Source organism: Oncorhynchus masou, chromosome 13 (genome assembly GCF_036934945.1).
Source record: "Oncorhynchus masou masou isolate Uvic2021 chromosome 13, UVic_Omas_1.1, whole genome shotgun sequence".
NCBI classification, from domain to species: Eukaryota; Metazoa; Chordata; class Actinopteri; order Salmoniformes; family Salmonidae; genus Oncorhynchus; species Oncorhynchus masou.
Window position 1 is genome coordinate 65,926,743 of NC_088224.1, and position 12,687 is coordinate 65,939,429.

At 43.3% G+C, this 12,687-nt stretch overlaps 1 protein-coding gene across 1 annotated transcript in view; it reads right to left on the reverse strand.

Annotated features, from left to right (window-relative positions):
• LOC135552849 (BCAS3 microtubule associated cell migration factor-like) overlaps positions 1 to 12,687 on the reverse strand; it is a 350,870-nt gene that overhangs the window by 306,356 nt on the left and 31,827 nt on the right. Inside the window, 4 exon segments of the mRNA XM_064984756.1 lie at positions 2,984 to 3,061; positions 3,064 to 3,156; positions 8,549 to 8,632; positions 9,190 to 9,266. Coding sequence (XP_064840828.1) covers positions 2,984 to 3,061; positions 3,064 to 3,156; positions 8,549 to 8,632; positions 9,190 to 9,266 — 332 coding nt within the window.

Here is a 12,687-nt window from a genome sequence, read left to right on the forward strand (position 1 = left end):
GCGTGATATGTTTAACCACTCATTTTCAAATGACCAGCTCCCTCAAACGCTGAGAGAAGCCTACATATCACTTATTCTCAAAAAGGGAAAATGTCCAGAGTCTTGATCCATTCCCTTCTGAATGTGGATAGAAATTGCTTTCTAAAATTCTAGCCACAAGATTAGAGGACTCACTGCCACTAATTGTGAAAGGAGACCAAACTGGCTTCATTAAGGGCCGTAAGTCATGCAACAATGTCAGGCAGCTTCTTAATGTAATTCCAGCCTACCAACAAAGTGCTATGGATGGTCTTGTGCTCTCCCTAGATGCTGAGAAAGCATTTGATCATGTGGAGTGGTCATACCTATTCTTTGCTCTAAATAAATTTGGTCTAGGGGACAACTTCATAAAATGGGTGAAGTTTTATATGATGATCCTCGGGCTGCTGTCCTTACTAATGGGCTAAGGTCAAATAGCTTCTCTATATACAGAGGTACCAGACAGGGCTGTCCTCTGTCCCCTCTCCTATTTGCACTCGTTATGGAACAACTGGTCGAGACCATCAGGGTAACGCCTGCTATACAGGGGCTGCTCATTGGTGATGTCACCATAAAATAAGCTTGTCTGCTGATGATGTCCTGATATTCATCTCTAGTTCTGAGACTTCAATTACATCTCTTATTAATATTATTGAATTATTCAGGGAATTCTCAGGCTATAAGATTAACTTAACTAAATCAGAGGATATGCCACTTGGTAACCTTCACTCTGTACCTAATACTTCTCCCCCCTTCACTTTTAAATGGTCTCCCTCAGGTTTTACGTATCTGGGTATATTTGTAACTCCTAAATTCCAACAAAATGTACAAAGCCAATTTTGTTCCCTTGTTTGATACAATAAGACAGGATCTGGAGCACTGGAACTCTCTCCCGATTTCTTGGTTGGGTAGAATATCCCTCTTGAAAATGAACATTTTACCTAGACTACTTTACCCAATCCAAATGATCCCAGTATTACTCTCCAATAAGGTAATAAAGGATGTACATGGATTGCTAAGTTCCTTTATATGGAGTAACCGCAAGCCAAGACTTAAGATGGCAATATTGCAGCTGCCAAGTTCTATGGGCGACTTGGATCTGCCCAATATCAGGTTCTATCAGTTGTGTGCCCAACTATGTTATATTTATGACTGGATCACAAACAATGACTCCTCTATTTGGTTAGTCATTGAGACTTCTCTTTCAAAATACCTCTTACAGGATCTTTTTTTCAGAAGTTTCAAGTCTGTAAAAGATCACTGCAATAATCCCATTACACTTAACACACTCAAAGTATGGAGGTCAGTTCAACGCTTCCTGGGAAGGTCCAAACTAACCTATGCTCTTACACCAATTCTTAACAACCCAGATTTTGGTCCAGGATTGCTGGATGCTGGCTTTAACTTTTGGCTTAATAAGGGCATACGCAGACTAAACAACTTATTTGCTGATATGTCTGTCATTGAAATAATGCTTTTTTTCCCCACAAAGGAAAATGTTTGTAAGTCTGTTTTATGATGCTTTAAGGTCCTTTTCTGCTGTCAACACACAGAGGGTGAAACAAGTGTGGGAGAAATAATTATCTGTTACTATTGACGAAGAGATGTGAGAGGACATTTGGAGATATGCAAAAACAATATCTATACGTAATCGTACTAGAGCAATCCAATTAAGAATAATACACAGATTGCATATATCCCCAAATCGCAGACATGCTTTTAGCCCCTCTTCCTCTTCTCCTCAGTGTCTTAAATGCAAAACTGATACAGGCACCCTAACACATTGTTTATGGTCATGTACCAAGATACTGGTCTGGTGTTCTGAAAGAAATTGAAAAGATCCTAAGGGTTGATCTAGAATTGGACTCAGTTTCTTTACTGTTGGGTCTCCCTAGTAGGCATGTTACTTCTGTGGGTAAAGGGAGGCTTTACAACATCCTTACCTTAGCAGCGAGGAAAAACATCCTTTTACAGTGGATTAGTGATAAGGTTCCTTCTATTAAAGATTGGCATAAGATACTATTTGAATGGGTGCCTCTGGAATATCTGACATGTACATTGCATTCTAAAACAGACCAGTTCTACAAAGTATGGGAACCTTATCTAAATTACCTAGAACCCGAGGTATCAGCTATTATGCTGCAAGGATTCTCTTAGAATGGTGGTGATCTCTGTATTTCAGAATTACACTGTACGTTCCATGTGTGGAACCTAACTTCTTGGTTTAAAGTGAGCTTTTTTGTTTAATTTCTGTTTGTAAGTTTGTTTAAAATGTATGTATTGAGAGACGCAATGATGGGGATGGGGTGAGAGAAGCGCCGAGGGGGGAGAGGAAAATGGTGTACGTACGTATGTATGGGTGTGTTTGTGTGTATGTATGTATGCGTATGCATGTGTAGGTATATGTATAAATACGCAGGTATGTGCAAGTGAGTGCTGTTTTTTTGTTGCTTTGTCTCCGTTGTTGTATCTCTTAATATGGGTGAAAATTGTGAAATTCCAATAAAAATACTGTTACAAAAAGTATGTTTATCTCTCATAGACAGAACACATCGCCATCCTGAGCGGTATGACGGCTGCGTGGTCCCATGGTGTTTATACTTGCATACTATTGTTTGCACAGACAAACGTGGTACCTTCAGGATTTTGGAAATTGCTCCCGAGGATGAACCAGACTTGCAGGAATTTTTGACCATTCCTCTTTACAAAACTGTTTCAGTTCAGCAATATTCTTGGGATGCCTGGTGTGAACTGCTCTCGGTCATGCCACAGCATCTCAATCAGGTTGAGGTCAGAACTCAAAGAAAAACCCTTGAATGAGTAAGTGCTGTGATATTAAAGCTGATCTACCACCTAAACAAATACATGTATGTAACTGAAAGAAAAATTACTTATGTGGTTCTTTATTTTGTGTTAAATCATTCCATTTCTATGGCCTGGTCTATAAATTAGTGATCGCACATACCTGTCCCTCTCCGACGTTGTGTGTGTCAATGACGGTGATTACTCCAGGGGCATGGGGGCTTCGGCGGGTGGTGCTGTGGGGGTAGCACCCTCCTCGTCGGGGGCGCCAGTGGGTAGAGTACCAGCTAGCTGGGTCACCACCTTCCCCACCATGGTGAGACCAGTCTTTAGGGTCTAACCAGAACGACAGGGGGAAGGGGGAGGGAGAGCAGCGCATATAGAGGGGGGAGAAGAGGGGAGATGAGAACGGAGAGAGGGGGGAGGTGGAGAATAGCAGGAAACAAACATCAGATTGGGCTAATCGTCAAAAACCTAGACACTTCCAAAAAAGACACCAGTATGTCTGTTTGACTAAGGGGATCTGGGAGAGAAGTGTTGATCAATATAGAACGACTGTGTCTACGCATGCCTATAAGCGTGTGTGTGTCTGTGAGAGAGAGACTGGCTATTTTCTCAATGCTATCAGCTGCTGCTGATGATGTGGAGTGCTGAAACAGCAGGAGCCGAGTGTCTGCCACCAGTCTCTCCTCCCCAGACTCCCCCCTCTCAGCCCTACACAGATCAATGGCTCCTGTTTGGATTAGCACTAAAACGTCACACTGCAGTGATTAGAAAACACATTAGTGTTGATCAATTAGGAGCCAAACGCACTGTTTCATTATTGATGGGGCTCTGAGCAATTTACACACACCAGTCTGTTAGAGGGTTAGGTGGAGTTGCCAAGTGAGGGAGTGTGTGAGTGTGTGATGCATATAGACCCAACAAACGAGAGGCGCCACGCGGTATTGACAATGCTGCCTGGCCTGAATACCTGATTAGGTTCTCCGGGGCCCCTTTGCGCTGACACACACACACACACACAGTATAAGGACTCCATTAGCTCAGGAAAGTGTAGCGGTGAGATAGTGCTGCTTAAGTGGAGTCTATCCATTTCCTTGAGCCTGGCCTGGCCCAGGCCACAGAGGTGTTTGAGTCAGACACCCTGGCTAGGCTCGGAGAGGACATGGAGGAGCCATCACACTGATGCAGAGCATCACCCACACAGGTTTGCTTTATGTTTACATTCCAGTGATTAGTATGAGGAACAATACAGCTGGTATTATGAACTGTTACAAAATATTATTTCCTACAAAATGCTTGGAAACACTCCCCAATAACTCCCCCTTAGCGATCTCTCCACGCCCCCTCTCGCCTTCAAAGTCTCTGGACAGCAGCACTCAGTCAGATTGTGGCGTTGTAGACCGGGGGAGGGGCGAAGGGGTGAAAATGTTGAGATGATAATATATAGTTCTAAACGGCGGCTGCAGACCGGGACCTCGTTTCCCCCTCCCTCCGCTAGCCAGGCTAACACTCGTTTTGATGTACAGTGCTTTACAAAAGTATGCACCCCCTTGGTGTTTTTCCTATTTTGTTGCATTACAACCTGTAATTTAAAAAGGCTTTTTATTTGGATTTCATGTAATGGACATAAACAAAACAAAAACTTTTTTTTACAATTTAATTTAAAAAAACAGAAAAGTGTTACGTGCATATGTATTCACCCCCTTTGCTATAAAGCCCCAAAATAGGATCTGGTGCAACCAATTACCTTCAGAAGTCACATAATTAGTTAAATAAATAAAGTCCACCTGTATGCAATCTAAGTGTCACATAATCTCAGTATATATACACCTGTTCTGAAAGGCCCCAGAGTCTGCAACACCACTAAGGTGCACCACCAAGCAAGCGGCACCATGAAGACCAAGGAGCTCTCCAAACAGGTCAGGGACAAAGTTGTGGAGAAGTACAGATCAGGGTTGGGTTATTAAAGAAAATTCAAAACTTTAAAAGACCCCACGGAGCACCATTAAATCAATTATTAAAAAATAGAAAGAATATGGCACCACAACAAACCTTCCAAGAGATGGCCGCCCACCAAAACTCACGGACCAGGCAGGGAGGACATTAATAAGAGGCAACAAAGACACCAAAGATAATCCTGAAGGAGCTGCAAAGCTACACAGGGGAGATTGGAGTAGCTCTCCATAGGACCACTTTAAGCCGAACACACCACAGAGCTGGGCTTTACGGAAGAGTGGCCAGAAAGAAATAAGCAAACATGTTTAGTTTTCGCCAAAAGGAATTTGGGATGCCGAAACGCATTGTTTTACGCTGCTGCTACTCTCTGTTAATCATATATGCATAGTCACTTTAACTATACATTCATGTACATATGTACAGTCGTGGCCAAAAGTTTAGAATGACACAATATTCATTTCCAAAGTTTGCTGCTTCATTGTCTCTAGATATTTTTTTCAGATGTTACTATGGAATACTGAAGTATAATTACAAGAAAGTGTCAAAGGCTTTAATTGACAATTACATGAAGTTGATGCAGTCAATATTTGCAGTGTTGAACCTTCTTTTTCAAGACCTCTGCAATCTGCCCTGGCATGCTGTCAATTAAATTCTGGGCCACATCCTGACTGATGGCAGCCCATTCTTGCATAATCAATTCTTGGAGTTTGTCAGAATTTGTAAGGTTTTGTTTGTCCACCCACCTCTTGAAGATTGACCACAAGTTCTCAATGGGATTAAGCTCTGGGGAGTTTCCTGGCCATGGACCCAAAATATCAATGTTTTGTTCCCCGAGTCACTTTGTTATCCCTTCTGCAAGGTGCTCCATCATGCAGGAAAAGGCATTGTTCGTCACCAAACTGTTCCTGGATGGTTGGGAGAAGTTGCTCTCAGAGGATGTGTTGGTACCATTCGTTATTCATGGCTGTGTTCTTATGCAAAATTGTAAGTGAGCCCACTCCCTTGGATGAGAAGAAACCCCACACATGAATGGTCTCAGGATGCTTTACTGTTGGCATGACACAGGACTGACGGTAGCGCTCACTTTTTTCCGGATGCCCAAAACAATCGGAAAGGGGATTCAGAAAAAAATACTTTACCCCAGTCCTCAGCAGTTCAATCTCTGTACCTTTTGCAGAATACCAGTCTGTCTCTGATGTTTTTCCTGGAGAGAAGTGGCTTCTTTGCTGCCCTTCTTGACACCAGGCCATCCTCCAAAAGTCTTCGCCTCACTGTGCGTGCAGATGCACTCACACCTGCCTGCTGCCATTCCTGAGCAAGCTCTGTACTGGTGGTGCCCCAATCCGCAGCTGAATCAACTTTAGGAGACGGACCTGGCGCTTGCTGGACTTTCTTGGGCACCCTGAAGCCTTCTTTCCAACAATTGAACCGCTCTCCTTGAAGTTCTTGATGATCCGATAAATAGTTGATTTAGATGCAATCTTACTGGCAGCAATATCCTTGCCTGTGAAGCAGTTTTTGTACCAAGCAATGATGACGGCACGTGTTTCCTTGCAGGTAACCATGGTTGACAGAGGAAGAACAATGATTCCAAGCACCACCCTCCTTTTGAAGCTTCCAGGCTGTTATTCGAACTCAATCAGCATGACAGAGTGATCTCCAGTCTTGTCCTCGTCAACACTCACACCTGTGTTAACGAAAGAATCACTGACATGATGTCAGCTGGTCCTTTTGTGGCAGGGCTGAAATGCAGTAGAAATATTTTTGGGGGATTCAGTTAATTTGCATGGCAAAGAGGGACTTTGCAATTAATTGCTATTAATCTGATATCTCTTTTCATAACATTCTGGAGTATATTCAAATTGCCCTCATACAAACTGAGACAGCAGACTTTGTGAAAATTAATATTTGTGTCATTCTCAAAATGTTTGGCCACGACTGTACATACTACCTCAATTGGCCCGACCAACCAGTGCTCCCGCACATTGGCTAACCGGGCTATTACATTTACATTTACATTTAAGTCATTTAGCAGACGCTCTTATCCAGAGCGACTTACAAATTGGCTATCTGCATTGTGTCCTGCCACCCACCACCTGCCAACCCCTCTTTTACGCTACTGCTACTCTGTTCATCATTTATGCATAGTCACTTTAACCATATCTACATGTACATACTACCTCAATCAGCCTGACTAACCAGTGTCTGTATGTAGCCTCGCTACTGTTTATCATTCTTTTTACTGTTGTTTTCTTTATTGTTCACCTAATACCTTTTTTGCACTATTGGTTAGAGCCTTTAAGCATTTCACTGTAAGGTCTACACCTGTTGTAATCGGCGCACGTGACAAATAAACTGATTTGATTTGAGACTCCGCAAACATATGGAAGAAGGTACTCTGGTCAGATGAGACTAAAATTGAGCTTTTTGGCCATCAAGAAAAACGCTATGTCTGGCGCAAACCCAACACCTATCATCACCTCGAGAACACCATCCCTACAGTGAAGCATGGTGGTGGCAGCATCATGCTGTGGGGATGTTTTTCATCGGCAGGGACTGGGAAACTGGTCAGAATTGAAGGAATGATGGAAGCTAAATAGAGCGAAATTCTTGAGGGAAACCTGTTTCAGTCATCCAGAGATTTGAGACAGGAACGAAGGTTCACCTTCCAGCAGGACATGGACAACCCTAAGCATACTGCTAAAGCAACACTTGAGTGGTTTAAGGGGAAACATTTAAATGTCTTTGAATGGCCTAGTCAAAGCCCAGACCTCAATCCAACTGAGAATCTGTGGTATGACTTAAAGATTTTTGTACACCAGCAGGAACCAATCCAATTTGAAGGAGCTGGAACAGTTTTGCCTTGAAGAACGGGCAAAAATCCCAGTGGCTAGATGTGTCAAGCTTATAGAAACATACCCCAAGAGACTTGAAGCTGTAATTGCTGCAAAAGGTGGCTCTACAAAGTATTGACTTAGGGAGGGGTGAATAGTTATGCCCGCTCAAGTAGTCTGTTTTTTTTGGTCCTATTTCTTGTTTGTGTCACAATAAAAAATATTTTGCATCTTCAAAGTGGTAGGCATCTTGTGTAAATCTAATGATCAAATGATACAAATCCCCCAAAAAATACATTTGAATTCCAGGTTGTAAGGCAACAAAATAGGAAAAATACCAAGGGAGTGAATACTTTCACAAGCCACTGTTTGTCGCCATTAGTGGCTAATGGGACTGCTATCACGCTAGCCGTTAGTGCTCATTAAGGAGGGAGGGAGAGACCATGGGAATAACTCTAACCCGAGGGGGCTTCATAAATCAAATAAGGTTTCCCTTTGCAGGCTTGGAAAAGACAGGAGACTGGAAGAATATGAGGAAATTGCTGTGCTAGGCTAGTAGCGTGGGATAGCTTAGCCGCTACATCAACAGAGCGGAGGGGTTCAGTTTGGTATCAAAGGGCGTAGCAGTTAGCGTAGCCTGGCGGTGCTCTCCAGCTGAGAGGAGTATTGCAGGGGATGTGTCCCATATTGCAGTACAGTACAGGATGGAACCCTCTACAGACACATACAGGGACCATAGAATTGAGTTAAGATGCTCATTGACTCTCAAGGCCTGTGTCTGGGTTATGATATAGATTCTCAGAATGTCTGACTCACAGGGGAAAGCCAGGGTGGATCCGATATCACTTCTCAGAAATGTACAGATGTAAATTATTGTATTACAACCACTGAGGTGGAGGGAGGTGTGTGTGAGAGAGTGTATGTGTTTGACTTACTTTAGCAGCGCTGATGACAGTAGCTGTGTAAGACTGGGCATTGTCCCCACAGGCACCGCCTCGAGACTGGTGACACCGGATCAACTGGAGGGAGAGAGAGAGAGAGAGGAGGAAAACATAGATAAGAAATTCATAACCATCGTCCTCCTGCACCTGATGCCAACCAGAAACAGAATATGGAGGAGCAGCACATTAAAAACACTCCTCTCCTATCCCACTGTCCATTTCCTTGGATCCAGCCATCCATCCCAGACCTACTCTATACTTCACGAACAGAGTAGCCTATATGTTTCCCAACATTACTCGGTCTACTGCCCAATGCCATAGTAACAAGTAGTCACTGACCCATCTGTCAGTTGCTTGAGTGGCCGAGTGGAATCAGAAAACTACCAGAAACAATTATCCATTAAACTTCATGCGTAGACTGGACTTGCTTTTGGAAAATACCAAAATCCTATTAAATAGACATTAAAAAAACCTACATCTGTTGGTTTTCAGATGTTATCATTTCTAGTGGTATCTTCTTGGAATGAGTTGTACTGAGAGATTAAAGAGCTCAAATAAAAAATGCATTTTGGAGAACTGTAAATATGCTGTTGTGTTAAGTACATCTGTGATGGATGGGTGTGTGTGTGTCCTACCTTATTCTCAGCGTAGGCTAGCCAGCGTCCTCCCAGTGCTATGGGGTTTAGGTTGGGGCCCGGACATGGAAAGCAGCCTGAAAACACACGGGAGGAAACATACAGTTATTGAAGGTGAACTCCATACTTTCTCCATACCCTTCAGCCACGGGACAAATTGGATACATATTGAGGATGACACAACACAGTTACACCATTTGATATACACCAATCAAGGTGTAAAATCATGACTGCATATCTCAAATGGAATGCCCTGGGATTACCTAACTTCAACATGTTCCCTTTTAGAAGTTGCAGAAACCGTGAATGCTGATAATGCTGCTGTAGATATTCGCTTTAGAAGTCAGAGTCCCTCTCCTCCGAGTGTGTCTCGGTTTCTCTTAAAGCCCTAATGTGTTTGAGCGGGGAAAGTGGATCACTGTGTGTGCGTGATTTAGTAGTCCCCATAGGGATCAGTGTGTCTGCCAGTCAATCTAGACAGGAGCCGTCCCCACTAATACCACAGAACGCATTAGGTCATAGTGTGGCTCTAAGTTAAAAGAAACACACTCAAAAGCTCAGCATAAATACAAATGGACATCAACACACATACAGAAGATGAGGACATAAATTCACAAGCGGATCAAGCTATCAGTATACAGTGCATTCAGAAAGTATTCAGACCCTTTGACCTCTTCCACATTTTTTTACATTACAGCCTTCTAAAGTAGATGATATAAAAATAAAAATCCTCAATCTACATACAATACCCCATAATGACAAAGTGAAAACAAGGTTTTAGAATTGTTTGCAAATGTATTAAAAACAACGACAGAAACAGTTTACTTACATAAGTATTCAGACCCTTTGCTATGAGACTCGAAATTGAGCTCAGGTGCATCCTGTTTCCATTGATCATCCTTGAGATGTTTCTACAACTTGATTAGTTAGAGTCCACCTGTGGTCAGCTCAATTGAATGGACATGATTTGGAAAGGCACACAACTGTTTATATAAGGTCCCACAGTTGACAGTCCATGTCAGAGCAAAACCCAAGCCATGAGGTCAAATGAGTTGTTCGTAGAGCTCCGAGACAGGATTGTGTCGAGGCACAGATCTAGGAAAGGGTACTAAAAAATGTCTGCAACATTGAAGGTCCCAATGAACAGAGTGGCCTCCATCATTCTTAAATGGAAGACGTTTTGAACCAACAAGACTCTTCCTAGAGCTGGTCGCCCGGCCAAACTGAGCAATCAGGGTTGAAGAGCCTTGGTCAGGGAGGTGACCAAAATCCAGAGGGTCACTCTGACAGAGCGCCAGAGTTCCTCTGTGGAGATGAGAGAACCTTCCAGAAGGCCAACAATCTCTGCAGCACTCAACCAATCAGGCATTTATGGTAGAGAAGCCAGATGGAAGCAACTCCTCAGTAAAAAGGCACATATCAGCTCGCTTGGAGTTTGCCAAAGGGCACCTAAAGGGCTCTCAGACCATGAGAAGCAAGATTCTCTGGTCTAATGAAACCAAGATTAAACTCTTTGGCGGGAATGCCAAGCGTCACATCTGGAGGAAAACTGGCACCATCCCTACGGTGAAGCATGGTGGTGGCAGCATCATGCTGTGGGGATGTTTTTCAGCGGCAGGGACTGGGAGATTAGAAAGGATCAAGGGAAAGATGAACGGAGCAAAGTACAGTGAAATCCTTGATGAAAAGCTGCTCCAGAGCACTCAGGACCTCCGACTGGGACAAAGGTTCACCTTCCAACAGGACAATGACCCTAAGCACACACCCAAGCCAAAGCAGGAGTGGCTTTGGGACAAGTTTCTGAATGTCCTTGAGTAGCCAAGCCAGAGCCCGGACTTGAACTCGATCAAACATCTCTGGAGAGACCTGAAAATAACTGTGCAGCAACGCTTCCCATCCAACCTGACAGAGCTTGAGGATCTGCAGAGAATAATAGGAGAAACTCTCCAAATACAGGTGTGCCAAGCTTGTAGCGGCATACCCAAGAAGACACGAGGCTGTAATCGCTTCCAAAGGTGCTTCAACAAAGTACTGAGTAAAGGGTCGGAATTCCTATGTAAATGTGATATTTCAGTTTTACATTTTTAATACATTAGCAAACATGTCTAAAAACCTGTTTTTGCTTTGTCATTATGGGGTATTGTGTGTAGATTGAGTGGATAATTCTTTTTTAAATCCATTTTAGAACAAGGCTGTAACGTAACAAAATGTGGGGAAAGTCAACGTGTCTGAATACACCGTATACTGGAACTAATGTGTCCACCCACTCACACAGATGTTGATGTAAACAGTCATCTCACAGTAGAGATGAGTAATAATTAACTAAATACAACCACACACACACTGGAGTCAATGGCCAGACAGCACCAGACATGGGTTCAAATACTATTTGAAATTACTTCAAAAACGTTATCTGTGCTTGATTAAGCTTGTCTGGCTTGATAGACCAATATATTAGTTCCAAAACACTCAAGGTATTTGAGCACATCCACCATCAGGATTCACCTCTACTCCCAAACATGTCTGTAAACAGAGAAGGAGTAATGATGGAACCTGCCATAACTGCACGTAGAGAGTAACGGGGACAAATACACTTGTTTGTGCACACACAGACACACAGATATACAAACACATACCCCCACAAACGTACATACAAGTACACACACACCAATACGAGGTCATGTGAGTGCGAAGGGAGAGAGGCGAAGGGAGAAGGGTTTGGCTGACAGTAATGTAGTGCTCAGGGTGCAGATGAGATGGAGTCAGACAGTAATTTAGTGTTCAGAAGAGTCGAGGCTGGGAGGCGCGGGGTGAATAGGACTTGAGGTAAGCCACAATGCTACAGCCTTTTGTTGGCTCTCCACGGCTGGGGGAGAACGACCCACTCAGCCCAGGCAGTGAGATAACATGTGTCTGACACATCCTGTGTGGATAAGGGGAGGAGAGGACAGAAGAAAAGAGAGAAAAAGGAACAGAGGAGAGGGAGAAGAGAGGATGTGATGAGATATTGGAAAAGAGAAAGGACATAAAAAGAAAGAGGAGAGGAAGGAGGAGAAGAGAAATGAATATGAAGAGAAAATAAAAGACAGTAAGTGAGAGGGGAAAAGGCTGAGGAGAACAGAGGAAAGAGAAAAAGCAAAGGGCCGGGAAGAAGGAAAGATGAAGAGAAAATAAAAGATTTGATCGAGAAAAAAGGGGAATCACCAACCCCAAACCCAACATCACATCCACACACAGACCTAACTAACCTCATCCCCACTCCACACCACTATAAAAAGACAAGAACAACTAAAAACACCCACATTACAGGACGCCTGTGTTGCTCCTCATCCTCCCCAAAGAGAAACGCGTCTCCATTTCACGAGGAGGAAGCGTCATTGAGAACATACTATAAAACATACTGTCAGTGATGTTGAGATGTGTTAAACTACCAGAGGGGCTTCTGCCTGCTCTACGATGATGTTTCGGTGAAAACACTTTAGACCGGTTTCAAAGACT